This window comes from Pipra filicauda, unplaced genomic scaffold, assembly GCF_003945595.2.
Source record: "Pipra filicauda isolate LSUMZ 115617 unplaced genomic scaffold, ASM394559v2 scaffold327_size997775_pilon, whole genome shotgun sequence".
Classification (NCBI taxonomy): domain Eukaryota; kingdom Metazoa; phylum Chordata; class Aves; order Passeriformes; family Pipridae; genus Pipra; species Pipra filicauda.
In genome coordinates, this window is record NW_024104451.1 from 415,882 (window position 1) to 430,594 (window position 14,713).

General features: G+C 49.6%; 2 protein-coding genes across 13 annotated transcripts in view; both read left to right on the forward strand.

The window, feature by feature from the left end:
• EPB41L1 (erythrocyte membrane protein band 4.1 like 1) overlaps window positions 1-3,075 on the forward strand; it is a 67,271-nt gene extending 64,196 nt beyond the window's left edge. For all 12 annotated transcript variants that reach the window (XM_027740395.2, XM_039383840.1, XM_039383843.1 and 9 more), the window contains one exon: window positions 108-3,075. In XM_027740395.2, coding sequence (XP_027596196.1) covers window positions 108-116 — 9 coding nt within the window. In that variant the 3' untranslated portion in view covers window positions 117-3,075. The remainder of the gene's footprint in view (window positions 1-107) is intronic.
• A 1,491-nt stretch (window positions 3,076-4,566) lies between these two features.
• Window positions 4,567-11,514, forward strand: AAR2 (AAR2 splicing factor). The gene is made up of 3 exons (XM_027740445.2): window positions 4,567-5,348; window positions 7,418-7,647; window positions 10,434-11,514. Exons 1-3 carry the CDS (start codon window positions 4,598-4,600, stop codon window positions 10,599-10,601), a joined length of 1,149 nt encoding a protein of 382 aa, XP_027596246.1. The 5' UTR covers window positions 4,567-4,597; the 3' UTR covers window positions 10,602-11,514.
• The last annotated feature ends 3,199 nt before the right edge of the window (window positions 11,515-14,713 follow it).

The window sequence follows — 14,713 nt, forward strand, 5'->3', positions numbered from 1 at the left end:
GTGTTTGCAGTTACTGTCCAGTGCCCTCATACAAAGAGGAACCTTCATGGATTTGCACTCCATGGATTGGCACTCCATGACTGGTCCTTTCCATCTGCCTTGTACAGGAATCTTGACCAACATGTTCCTTAAAGTCAACATCTGTATTCCAACCTGGAGAACAGGGGAGAAGGAGCCTTCATGCTGGATTTGTCAGCAAGACATAGACATCCTAGCTGCAATGTTCATGGCGAAGAGACAAAAATTTTTAAAAAAGGAATAGCAAATATATTATATATATATATACATACATACATATATATATATATATATATAAACAGGAAACAAAATGCATCCTTGCACTGCTGCTATATGCTGGAAATGAATAGCAAAAAACACCACCAACAAACAAAGTCAACCCACTGCAGATAAATTGAAGAATTTCGTGGATTGGTGATCAAATAAGATTTAAAAAGTAATAATAATAACAATAGTATCGGTAACAATACAATAAGCCACCATCTTGCATGTTACATTAAAGGATACACAATCATGAGTTCATTTGTTGCACACTGAATGGAAAGGAAAACTGCTTTGCAACAAAGCAAGAAGTAAGCAAACTGAAGTAAAAAAACACAAGCAGAAGCAAAACTATTCCCCACCTCTGGAAAGAAGAGAGAAAAACTCTGAATTTATGACCATAGAGTTATTTTCCAATTCACAAGTGTCGTTTTGCCCTTCTCCTCATTCCATGCTGGTTCCTCTGCATTTTTTTGGGTTCTGTTAACTCTTCCCCTTCCCTTCCTTATCTTCTCTGTGCACTTGTCCAACCTCTTGTTCTCTGAAGGTATTTAGGAATGGATTTCATTTCAAACAAAGAAAATGATATGTATATGGTTTCTCATCTCTAAAGAGCAACCTGTGGGGTTTCATATGGATGTGCATTTCAGTTATGTATATTATTATATATAACAAAGGGGGAGGGAGGGAACAATGCTGAAATAATTCAACAGTGCTGGTAAATATGATGCCGACATTTTTAAATTATTAACTCTTTGATTGACTGTGGTTGGTGTATTTTGAGACTCTTAGATCACACATGGGACTCTGAGTCCTGCAAGAAGAGAACTGAGAAGGTTTCAGCTGCTGCTAGTTGGGGGGGGAAGATGAAAGGGCAAGAGACAGGAATGTCCCTCCAGCTGATCTGCAGTGTATGGTGGTTAGATTTGGAGGGGCAGCAGTGACTCGGAGGGGTAAGGAAGGGGGTTGAGGCTCCAGCTGCAACAGCTGTTGGCAGAACGGTCTCCTGGCCCCCAGCTGGAGCCATGGGATCAGCAGGACTGTGTTCATTGCTCCCTTCCAGCCCTGCCAGTCGTGGGGGTGGTTTTGCTTTGTTTCTGGATCCCAGTAATGAAGTTACTTGAGCTTTGTAGTAGTGTCAAAGGCAGAGAGGCTGTTTCTGCCCTGTCTGCCCTGCTACCTGAGGTGTGATGGCAAGGGCTGCCCGAGGCACTTGGGCTGGGGACAGCAATGGCAGGGCCGTGGCAGTCCTCCCCTGACCTGCCTAGGAGTGGGCAGTGGAGCGACCGTACTGTGTCCATCACTGCAGAGCGTCCGCAGCATCCCAGGCTGGATGGGGGAGCCCAGGCCCTCTGCATAAGCAGGTGCGTGTTGAAGAGGTGTCAGTGGAGCTGCTCCCAGCTCAGCCCAGCTCAGCCTTCAGCCACAGGCTCCCCCCATGGCTGCCTTTGGAAGGGGATCATGGACCTAGCCCAGGCCTCTGTACACTGTGAACCAGGCAGTTAAGGTAGACTCAAAACCAAAACCAGAAAGGAAAGGAAATAAATGGGTTTCCTTCTCGAAATCATCTCTAGCTCCTACAGAAACAGAAGGGCCCATGATTCTGCACCATTTTGCCTTTAGTCTCCTACCCGTCACACAGACCATGCCCAGAAATAGGCATGTTTTGTCAGGTCCTGCCACAGCTTGGAGGATGCCATGGACAGACCCTGCTCACCACCTTCACTGTCCCAGGTGGGAGCTGCTCCCTGGCAGTTGCACTGACCGGTTGCTCACCAGGACGTCCCTGTGAAGTCTGTTCTCCTGGCAGAGTGGTTTCTCCTGCAAGCATGGAAGGCATGACCACAAGCAGGTAGGGCTGCCAGCTCTTGAGGGTCTCCCCAGCTTCCAGCCAAGCACCTTCAGCTACTTTTAGAGAGCAGACCCCCCCAACCTAAAAGAGTTAAAGCAGTTGCGTAGGCTACTTTTCTCTCTGTTGTTTTTCCAATGCACCCAAGCCAGCCATGACCACCAATGGCACTGTCAGAGGGTAAGGGGGTGCTGGAGGGCCAGTGGTCTGCCCACTGTGCTGGTGTTCAGCAGCACACAGCATCTTTCAGACCTGGAGGAGCCCACCCAGCTTGGACACTGCCCTTGGACACCTCCACAACCCCCTCAGGGCCACTGGGACCCTCGAGACTTGCTTTTGGCGTTGTGCAGAGTCAGGAAACCGAAGGTTCCTGTGGAAGCGAGAGGCCTTACACAGTTAGACTTCACGTGTGCTTGGACTGAAGTGAGTTCTGTTTGCAGTGAGCAAACCCAGCCCCTGGCTCCCACAGCATGTTTATGGGTGGCAGTGTCTAAAACTTTTCTAAAAAAAAAGGAAAGAAAAAAGCTCACTGCTTGTTCCCTGGGTGAGGTGTGGTTTTCTGATGCTCAGCTCAAGCCCACCCATCACTGCGCTCTGTTTTTAATAGCTGGTCACTGCTTGTTTTCTTCCAGGGGCCTTTCTGTTGAAAGGGGTGGGAGACATGAGTGCCTGTTTTTATCCAATCCCACAAATTCATTCTGAACGTGGCCTGCGATTGCATGAGTAATATAACAATAACAATAATAATATTTATTTTTATTTGAGAAGCACCTTACCAACCAACTGCAATGCTCTGTTGTTCCTTCACTAACTCTCCTTTTCTCTTCCCTTGTTCTCCCTCTCCCCCTTTGGTCATACTCCTTTTCAGTGCTCAGTGGTGTATGCGTGTGTGCTCACTGTTCTTGTATTCAATAAAAGTGAAATAAATGTGTTTGATGCTAAATCAACTTGGGGCCTTGGTGACCTCTTTCCTACTCAGAGGACGGAGAAGTGAAGGGAAACCTTGCAGCTGGGGTCACTGCACATGGAAATACAGAACTCTGTCTAAAGAGAAGATCACAAAATCATAGAATCCTCAAATGGTTTGGGTTGGAAGGGACCTTAAAGCTTGTCTTGTTTAAACCCCTGCCACAGGCAGGGACACCTTCCACTATCCCAGGTTTCTCCAAGCCCTGTCCAACCTGGCCTTGGACACTTGCAGGGATGGGGCAGCCACAGCTTCTCTGGGCAACCTGTGCCAGGGCCTCACCACCCTCACAGGAAAGAATTCCTTCCCAATATTCCATCTAACCCTGCCCTCTGTCAGTCAGAAGCCATTCCCCCTTGTCCTGTCACTCCAGGCCCTTGTCCAAAGTCCCTCTCCAGCTCTCTTGCAGCCCCTTCAGGCCCTGCAAGGGGCTCTAAGGTCTCCCTGGAGCCTTCTCTTCTCCAGGTGAACACCCCCAGCTCTCCCAGCCTGTCTCCAGAGCAGAGGTGCTCCAGCCCTTGGAGCATCTCCGCAGTCTCCTCTGGACTCACTCCATCACTCCACATTCCTTCTGTGCTGAGGACCCCAGACGTGGAGGCAGCACTGCAGGTGAGGCCTCATGAGGGCAGACAAAGGTGCCACCAGGTCGGGAATTGTGGCTGGTGGAGATGGAAGCAGCTTCATGTGGGGGCTGCTGACCCTCATACAGTCAAAGGTACTTTTGAGGTTGCTCAAAATGCAGAGGCAATGTGAGCTGCCCTGCTCTGGGGGACACTGACTCTGTCTGTCATCCTGGGAGGGAGAACAGGGTGCTGCGGATGGTCTGTCCTGCTGTGGGGTCTGCGTGTCACTGCAAGGGTCCCCGTGTGTCTGTCCTGTGGGGGCTCCTGGTCCATCAGACCCAGGATCTTGTCTGTCCGTCCTGCTGCAGGGCTGGGAGGACAGGAGGAATGGCTGCCAGCTGGGGGAGTGGGACCCGTTTTGGGGTCAGCGGGGAGTAGCCGCCAGGCATGGATGGTCAAGGGGTCAAAGTGGAACAGCACCGGGCAGGGGAGCTGGGGATGGACGGGGGGGAACAGGGACCGGGCAAGGGCTTAGGAGCCGAGCCGAGGGACAGACGGAGTGATAGGGACCGAGCCAGGGGTGAACGGAGGGACAGGGACCGGGCTGGAGGTGAGCGGGGGGTCAGGGACAGAGCCTGGGGGGCAGGATCCAAGCCGGGAGATGGATGACGGGGACAAGTACCGAGCCGGGGGGACAGGGGAACGGGCAAAGTGATGGATGGGGGGAAAGGACCGAGCCGGGGCCGAGTGGGAGGCGCCCCGAAGGACACTGAACACCTCCGCAGTGATCGGCCGGAGAGCCCCGGCCCGGGGGTCGGGCGAGGCCTGGTGCTCTCCCACCGCCTTCCCGGAACCACCGCCCCGGATTTCCGGGAAGGGCCGCTCCATCTCCGGTTCCGGTGGCGGGGGGCGGCTCGTCCGGCTCGGCCCCGCCCGGCCATGGCGGCCCGGTGGCCGGACGCCGAGCTAGCCCGGCAGCTTTTCTTCGAGGGCGCGGCCGTGGTAGTGCTGGACGTGCCCGAGGGCACCGAGTTCGGCATCGATTACAGCGCTTGGGCCGTGGGGCCGAGATTCCGCGGCGTGAAGATGGTCCCGCCGGGGCTGCACTTCGTGCACTGCAGCGCGGGCAGGGCGGGCGGCGGGCGGGACACGGGGCCGCGCTCCGGCCGCTTCTTGAGCCTGCGGCGCCGCGAGGTGCGGGTGCTGCGCTGGGACCCCGCGGGCGAGGCGGTGCGGCCGGAGCCCCCCGGGGAGGGCGAGGCTCTCCGGGAGAGCCTGCGGGAGCTGGACGCCTTCCTGGGCCCGTACCCGTACGAGACGCTGAAGAAGTGGGTCTCACTGACCTCCTTCATCAGCGAGGCGGCGGCGGAGCAGCTGCAGCCCGAGAGCGGCGAGATCTGCGCCTTCGCGGAGGTGCTGCTGGAGCCGGCGGGGCGGCACACGCGGGACCGCGCCGGGCAGCACCGGCCGCCGCTCGGGGCCGAGTGCCAGAGCTACGCCGAGGGGCTGGCGAGGCTGCCCCGCATGCGGCCCCGAGCCGGCACCCAGATCCGCTTCACCGAGCTGCCCAGGCAGCTGTACCCCGATGGGGCCACTCCCGAGGAGATCACCCGGCACAGCATGGACCTCAGCTACGCCCTGGAACGGGTGATGGAACAGCGCTATCCCGGCCGCCCGCTGGAGCTGCTCGGTGAGCACCGCCCGGGGCACACCTACTTTATACCCTTATTTGGGTTGTAGCCCATTTGGGGGTATAAAGTCATGAAGGCTGAGGGAGTTGGGCCTGTTCAGCCTCAAGAACGGAGGACTGAGAGGCGACCTCATTATTGTATGTTAATATCTAAAGGAGTGCCAAGAAGGTGGAGCCAGGCCCTTTTCGGTGGTTCCCAGCAATAAGATGTGAGGCAACAGGCAGAAACTGATACCTAGGAAGTTCGACCTGAATGTGAGGAAGAACTTCTTTCCTGTGCAGTGACAGCACACTGGAATAGATTGCCCAGAGAGGTTGTGGAGTCTCCCTCACTGGAGATATTCCAGACCCATCTGGTCACAATCCTGTGCCACATGCTCTGGGATGACCCTGCCTGAGCAGGGAGGTTGGACCAGATGCCCCACTGTGGTCCCTTCCAACCTGAACCATTTTGTGATTCTGTGACTGTGAAATGAGAGCTCTGGGATGAAACCTGTGCTTGTTCCCTGGTGCCCTGAGGCATCTCTCTTTGTTGCAGGACAGAAGTTGGTGTAGTTTTTAGCAGCAACAGGGCCTGTTCCAGTTGCCTGGGGAAGAGACCTCATTGGGGTCTGTAGCTTCTTCGCAAGGGGCAGAGGGGCAGCATTGATCTCTGCTCTCTGTGATCGGTGACAGGATCTGAGGGAATGGCTGGGGCTGTGTCAGGGGAGGTTTAGGCTAGATATTAGGAAAAGATTCTTCCCCCAGAGGGTGGTCGAGCACTGGAACAGGGACCCCAGGGCAGTACTCATGGCCTTAGAGCTTGAGGAGTGTTTGGACAACACTCTCAGGCATATGGTGGGGTTGTTGGGTGTCCTGTGCAGGGATGGGAGTTGGACTCGATGATCTTTCTGAGTCCTGTCCAGCTCAGGACATTCTGTGATTCTGTTCTACAACTCTTGTGGTGTAAGGATGTGATGCTGGAGGTCAGGAGCTGTCAGCCTGCTTCTGGCCTCTGGGTGCTGCTCTTGGAGCCCAGATTGCCTCAGGTTAAGTCAAAAGCAGCAGTCACAGGTCTGTCATCTGGCACTAGCCTGGCACTTTGCCTGTTAAGTCAATCTCTTGAGGACAGGTCTTACAGAGTCCTGGGAGTGTTGAGTGGGGCCGAACACCCCCAGATCCTTGTTCCTGATGTGTGGGGAGGGGGTATGGTTCTCCCAGCCAGTGGTTCCCGGTGCAGCAACTGGTCCCTACCAGGCTGGCACAGTGGCAGCTCAGACGTGTGCTCTGTGTGCTGTCCGTGTGCATGTGTGTACTCTGTGTTTGCTCCATGTGCTGCCAGAGACTTGCCATGGCAGCGTCTGGGCTGTGCCAGTGCTGTGATGTGGAAACCCCCTCAGCCAGGGCTGCATCTCCCAGGGCTCAACTACTCCTCAGCCTTTTATACAACCTGTGATGCAAATAAATACTGAAGCTGTGGAGGTCCTGCAGCGGGGTTTTGTTCTGTAGTAGGATGGAGGGAGAAGCCCTCCCAGTTTTACAGCTGAGGCTACTGAGCTTTTGTTTTTCCCTTCTGTTTTTTCTCTATTAATGTTATACAATTTATTCTTTTTCAAAATTGTCGAAGACAACTGTAGAATAAACAATGAGTTACCATAGGAAACAGTGGCAAAATAGCTGATGCCAAGCATCCAGTGAGATGGACTGTGGGTCTTAATTCAACAAGGCAAACACATCTGTGAATGTACTGCTCAGTGTTCCATGGCAGTGGCGTTTGCAGTCCCATGTGGCTCTGGACACCCAGGCTCAGGAGGACTGAATGCTCACAAAATAACAGCAAGGTCTGGCTCATTGTTTGGGTTTGTAAAGTCCTGTGAAGTCCCTCTACAATGATGATAATCACAGTTACAGGTGACCTGCCCCATTCTTCTTTGAAGAGCAGAGCAATGGTCAGTGTTTAGAGTATCAGTCACTGCTGGCAGGATGTGCAAAAGTCAAACCAGCACTTATCAGTCATTTACAGAGCTTTGAGGAGGACACATACCTTGGATATCTGTCTTATGTGTGTTTTGTTTTCTGAATCCACACAGGTGAGCTGCAGTTTGCTTTCATTTGCTTCCTCATTGGGAACGTGTACGATGCCTTTGAGCACTGGAAAAGACTCCTGAACATCTTGTGCCGATCTGAAGATGCCATAGGGAAGTACCAAGACCTTTACATCAATCTCATTTCTGTGCTGTATCACCAGCTCAATGAAATCCCAGCAGATTTTTTTGTGGACATTGTCTCCCAGGACAACTTTTTAACCAGCACGTTACAGGTACATTTGTGACTGTCCCCTGAGATATAGGAGTGGGAAGCAGGGCATACAGGGCATCAGAGCAAATCTGGGGAAAAGCTGCAAAAGGAATCAAGCTGCTATTGAACTGTGTGGGAGATAGTGAGCCTGTCTAAGCACACAAGGATTTTCTTTTACTTTTTCCCTTGTTATTCATTGAGAAATGCCATTTGCTTCTCATCTCAGCATTTGGTCTGCTCAAATTATGCCTTGAAGAGCCTAATGCAGTGTAAAATTGAGTTTGGCAGGGAGAGGAAATGTTGCAAATAGTGCTGGAAGCAACGTGCCACAGTGCCATGGGTTTGGAGTTCTGGACTGGCACATCTAATGCAACTGGACTGCACCAGCAGACTTGTCCTAGAAGGTTTTAAGACCTTTGCCTACATTGAGCTTCAAGAAAGGCTGAGCAAGTGCAAGATGATGTCTGTGTATTTTTGCCCAAAGCCATTCATTCTTTAAAAACAAAACCAACAAACCAACACTAAAAACTCCTGCTTAAAGGACTGATGATGCTGATTTTTGAGCAGCTTGAATGGTTTGCTTAGTATGCAGGGAAGCTGCAGCAAAACTTGAGCTTAGGGCAGTGATAGTGTTTTAGAAGATTTTCCATTCCAGTTAGCCTTAAGCAAAGCTGAAGATTTCCTGTAGTCAAGTTCTTATCCAGAGGGAATTTATGATTATTCCAACATGCAGCAAATGCTGCTTCTGCTGAGACAGGCAGGGGCAAATATGTGATTCAGCAGTGAAACCAGTTACTCCCACTGGCTGTGACCATACTGTGGCAATGCAGCAAATTGGCTAAACAAAACTTAGTTTAAAAAAAAAAAGCCAAACCCAGACACACTGATGAAGTTCAGCAATGGAAACAATCCCTGCAGTAATTAGGGGTAGTAGTGCTTCAAGTGCTTGATGCCTTCTCCTTTCCCAGAAAGCAGGTGCATTCCTCTCCTTTTAACTCCCAAGTTCTTGCTATAGATTTGGGGAGGGTTGAGGGTGTTTGGTTTTAATTTGCTGGGTAAAATGGTATGGGAAACATTGCTTTAATCAAGTGACTTTTTTTAATTTGGATTCTTACAAGTCTCACTTTTTTAATTAATATTTTATTTCTCTTGGTAGATTTTTTCCGTCACATCACAGGACTGAAAAACCCAGCTCTGTTTGCAGTACACTCAGAGCAACTCTGTGCATTGTCACAAAGTCAAAGTACTACAAAGAATATGTCACCCAGCCATTCTCTCTATCTGAGGGGAATTTGGGAAGCACCCTTATTGCTCGTTATCTTTCCTTTTTGGCTGCCTGAGTCTTGTCCGCCCCTGGGTTCCATCAGTCTGTGTTTTACTTCAGCAGCAGAAGCTGTGCTGGCACAAGGGACCACCCTTAAGCCTTGGCAGGAGTCATCCATTCCTAGTGACAAAGAACAACTTTGCCTTGCTAAGTGAACCTCTCCTCACTCAAAGTTCTCTGCTTCTCTACTCTCCTGGGATTTCCCTGGAATAGTGCAAGGGAACCCCTGGGACTTGCCTTACCCAGTCACTTGGCACACACCCCTCAGAGTTAACTGGGTGTGGGCAGGTGCGCAGAGGTGTGTGGGGAAGTGTATTGTCTGTGGAGCTCCTGCTCAGCTCTGAATACAGCAACTTTTTATTTTTGGAGTTTGATCCAAGGCGAGGAGAATACAGCACAACCACCACTGACTGTGCAGCCCTAACAATGTTTAAAGAAAAAAAGATCTTGATCAAATAGCTAATTTAATGTGCAGTTCATGGAGGAGAAGTGGGAAATATAATCTTTTAATGTTTTTTCTTTAACAGCAGCCTTGTTGTGTACAAGTTCTTTTAGAAAGAGGTAATGTCACGGTACAATGAACAAGGAAAAGACAAATGATCACTCACAAAGCAACAAACTTTGCTGCTTGTTGTCGGTGTTTTATCCAGCTGTCAGTAGCTCTCTCCCAAATATGAGGCTGCATTTTCCCCAGAGGAAATTTCTTCTTATGGAAATTAATTCTGAGTCACAAGTTCAGCAGAGGAGCAGAAGCAGGTTGATGAGAGATGAGCTCTGGGGCTAAATGCCCTGTTAATCTTACACAGATACTTTCACTCTCCAGGTGCCAACCGAAACTGTGACATGTTAATACATTTGTTCTTGGATGATGGAGTGGAGAGGTTAGTCCAGATTTCAGTGCCCTGTCCCCAAGGCTGTGCTGGGGATAACTGGACTTTTCCCAGAGAGCTCTCATTCCTCTCTTACCTTCAAGGTCTTTTTATTGAGTTTCCTCTGTATCTAAGGTGTTGGTGATACCATATTACAAAATTACTTTGAGAGATCTGTAACCATGGAAACAATGGGTACAATTACCTGTTGGCCTTTTGGACACATGCTGGAAAATCGGCTACTGATAATGCTTTTTTTTTAATTCCTTCTGCTCGGACATTTTCCTTAGCTCACACTTAAGCATATTTCAGAATTCCATAATACAAATTCAATTACATGCATATACGTGCTTCAAACAGAGTTCTTACCTGAGTGCACCTACTCAATGTCGTGAAGGCAGGATGGGATGGGTTTGGGGCTGTGAAATCAGAGGTGTGGGCTTTGGTTAGCTAGCTCCAAAGCAGGAGTGGTTTCAAGTTGGTGCATCCCTTGCCAGTGGCCTAACCTGACTCTCTTCCTGGTGCTCCCGGGAATGTTGATGATGTCCTTGTAGGAAAGAGATGCCCAGCTGGTGCCATATCTGGGCTCTTTGTGACCTCTACTCTTTCTTTTAGGTGCTCTTTTCCTGCATGTGCAGTGCTGCTGTTGATGAGACTCTAAGGAAAAAGGCTGAAAAGTTCAAGGCTCACCTAACGAAGAAGTTTAAATGGGACTTTGAGGCAGAGCCTGATGACTGTGCTCCTGTTGTGGTGGAGCTGCCTGAGGGGGTGCAAGTGGACTGAGCCAAATGCTCCCTTGGCAGCAAACAGCTTTAAAAATAACTCATTCCTTCTCTTCTCCAGCTGTGCCAGCTTCCTGAATGCAGTTTCTGAAGCTAATCTTTCTGCTGTAGAACACGGGAGGATGCTGAACTTTGCGAGGAGATCAGTTATTGGAGGAGTTTGAGAGTTGTCACATGGACACCTTGGTTTTTTCCCCAGCTCCTCTGTAGCAGCTCCTCATAGAATACAAATTCAATACAAATTCAAAGAATCATTTAAGTTGAAAAAGACCTTTTAGGATCATCAAGTCCAGCCATAAATCTAACACTGCCAAGATCATCCTGCACTCAGCTGACTGGGCTCGTGTTACAGGGGTGTGACGACGACTGTTTCAGTACTGTGTCAGATGCTCATGCTGCTCACTGTGATTTGTCTGTTGTGGAAGAGGACTCAAAGCCTCAGCAAAATTCCTCCCATTGCATACCCCTAACACTGAGGTATCTTATTCCTCCCATTCTGTTAAAACCTTTTGTATTTACTGCTGATGCTCTGTTTTGCCTGAGGTAAAAGAAAGTGAACAGTTTTGTGACGAGAAATAGTTACTGGACTGTAGTCACCCAGGTCTTGAAGAACAGAGCCTGCAAGATTTAAAGATCAGATTTCCACATGAACTGGAGCCTCTATTTTGTTGTAATTGGAAATCTTATATATTTTCCCTGGTGACAGTCTCTTCTTTGTCCCCAGTTCCCAGGGACAGGCTGTAAGAAGCTTGCGTTGTTTCTGCAAACCTGCACAGGGTTGTACCAGTCAGTTGTTACTTCCTTGGCTGTCACCCTCAGGAATTCATCTGTGTGCATGTTGAACAGGATAACGCTCTTTGTTAGTCTTTTGTCATTTAAAATAAATCTCAAAAGAGCCTTGTCTACAGAAAACATGTGAATGAATGGGGTTTAGTTATTTAGTCAAAGCTTATAGTACAGTGACACTGCCTTCCCTTCCTCATTGGGATGTCCAGTGTCCCTGCAGATGATCTATTACATCCAAGGGTGGAAGAGGATACACGGTGTGGCAGAAAGCTCAGTGTGTTCTTGGGAAGAAGGTGTGTGACAAAGTGTTTCCAGATCATCAGGAAATTCCCACAGGGATGGGCCACTGGAAGCCCTCGTAACTGCTGGGGGCCTTCCCTCCTTCCCGCAGAGGCTCTGCACTCCATTCCTGTGGTGTCCAGGTCTATCTGAAATGGATTCTGGATTGACCACAGGCCCTATGGGGAGGTTACTCTAATTTGGCAAGTTACTCTAGTTTGTTCTTAAGTCTTCTCTTCCATGCTTTCTTGTCCTTAACATCTTGAGATCTTTTGCATGGCAATGTGACTGTGCTCTCCCTGCCTCCTTGCTCTGTGTTTGGATCCACAGGCAGAGCTCTCTTTCAGGTTGCTCCCAGTTTTGATGGACGAGGCCTTTTTTGGTTTGTTGGCTCTTTGCACCGCCCCAGTGACTGGTTCTGATGCTTGGCAGCAGAACACAGATCCCTGATGTTGGTAGGGAAGGGAGCAGGGAGCCTGGGGCCCTGCCTGCCTGGAAGGGAGAGAGGAGCAGTGCCCTGTGGCTGCACAGGGCTGACCAGGCAGTGTCAGTGGTCACAGTGGCCTGGCAATGCTTCACTGCTTTGCTGGACAACAATTTGAGTATGTGTTTGTTAAATCTCAAAACCGCTAACTGAAAATTAACTGTTTGTAGTGGTCAGGTTTCCATGATGAACTACACTTTTATCAACTGAGAAAAGAGAATATAATTGTACTTCCATTGTGTTTTTTTTTTTCTTTTTGTTAGATGGTAGTAGGGACAGCTAATCCCAGAATGGGTTGGGTTGGAAGGGACCTTACAGACCATACAATCCCACCCCCTGCCATGGGCAGGGACACCTTCTGCTAGACCAGGTTGCTCCAAGCCCTATCCAGCCTGGCCTTGAACACTTCCAGGGATGGGACAACCACAGTATCTCTGGATAATCTGTGCCAGGGTCTCACCACCCTTACAGGGAAGAATGTCTTCCTAATATCCCATCTAATCCCGGCCTCTGTCAGTTTAAAACCATTTCCCCTTGTCCTGTTTCTATCTGCCCATATAAAACATTGCTGTCCCTCCTTTTTATAAGCCCCCTTATATCTCATTATCTCTTATTATTATTTCTTATTAGACCACAAAACAGGTGGGGAAGAGTCAGGCCATGGGGACACTGTCCCTCTGTTGGACAGGACACAGAAGCAGCGAACTTTCAGCTAAATGCAGGTTGGGATGTTCAGAATCCAACTCCATTACGTGACTCCGTTGCATACTTTGAAGGAAAAGGGAAGCAAGCACATGGGAAGAAACTTGTTGGATGTTTGCAAGGGGGGGTTATAAATTTGGGAGGGAAAAGAGGGTAGTTATTCCTTTTGGAGTCATCAGGAAGGAGGCTATAAAAGGCAAGTGGTACCATGTAATATTGGGATATTTTCTTCCCCTTCTATAGCCTTAGGCCAGCTCTGGTGATGATGCTGCCCCTTCCTCCAGCTGAGGTGTGTCATTATCAGAAGGCAAAAGAGGGATTGTGGTGTGTGTAAATACACCTTGCTGCAAGCTAATGAAGTGTAATTTGTGATGTGTTTGCAGCTTTGCTTCAGCACTGAATTCAGGTCAGGACATGCAGCTTTCCCTGTGTTGTGCAGTGGCACTGAAGCATGAGGTACATTGGACTCCTGCTTCTGTGGAGACTTGTCCAGTTGCCAGAGCTGTGCCAGTGAGGAAATCGGCATCATTCCTGCCCTGTGACATGTGCCTTCACTGCAAATTGGATTGGAGCAAGGGCCCTGCTCAGCCCCAGGTGAGGCTGATCCCTTGGGAACCAGCAGGGGCATGAGCTGACCACTGGGCACCCCCAAAGCAGCACTGCACCCTGCTTTCCCTGTGCAAAGCCCAGAGTGAGTGCATTGAACCCACAAAACTGCTCTTCCATTCCTGTTTGCTGTCCCCACGGGCTCAGTGACGTTGGACAAACCAGAGTTTTCAGTCTCAGGGATAATTTTCCAGTGTGGGGCCTCTGTGTTGCCCGGAGGGTTGCTTCTTGTTTCATCGACCCTGCAAATTCAAAAATGAGGAATGTGCTGCCTGAGGCTGTGGGAAGCTGCCTTCCTGTCCCAATATTGCACTACTCCCTCTTTTTTTGTTAGGAAGAGAAATGGCACATCTTGCTCTGATAGTTCATGTGGCTTCATTTGTGATTTCCACTGCCTCCTGCCCACTGCCAAAGCAACAGCCAGACCACTTCTGTCTGCTTTCAGGTGGATTGGCACCATGGCACTGGACGACATCTACAGTGTAGTTCTGCAGCTCAGGTTGGGTTTGTGGCAGCAGTGCCTGCAGACCTCCAACAGCACCAATTTGTGTGCTATTAGATGTCACCCAGAAGTGTTCGTCGTGTGCTCTAAATGGAAACTAAAGGTGCAAGAGGGCAGGTGGGAAGGTGTAGAAAGTGATCAGTAGCTTGTTAGTGCTGTAGTTTTAAAGCTGAAGTGAGCCCAGGGTTAATGGTTATTTGAACCAGCAACTCTTCATTGGGGCTTTCGCTTTTACTGCTCAATGGTGAGTTGAATTTTTGATTCTTCTCTCAGTGTTTTCTCGTGGTAACCCTCCCTGTCTCTCAGCATTGTGGTTCAGCTCAGGTCTTTTTCTGCTTTTATTAGGTTTTTCTGTTGTTTGTTACTATTGTACCCTTATTTTTCTAATCCAGAAATAACATGGTAGATATCCATTTGTGCCTCTAACAATAACCAGGAGGTAGAGGTTTTTCAGGGTCTCTTAGACACACACCACCTTTACTTGGAGTAACGTTTATTTCTGCTACTGCTTTGGCAGCTGGACACAGCCTATACCCGCTGCTGCAGATGGAGTGGCTGGCACCAAGCTCCTGGAATATGGAAAAAGGTGGAGTGGAATGCCTTGATTCCTTTCTCTGAAAAAGGAAATCATCTTCCCCTGGAATTGCTGTTTATTGTCAAACAGCTACGACAGTGGTGTGTTCTGCAGCCCTGTTACTGTAAAAGGGATGTGTTGTGAGTGGTCATTCCTTCCCAGTGTGCTCAGCTATTCCAT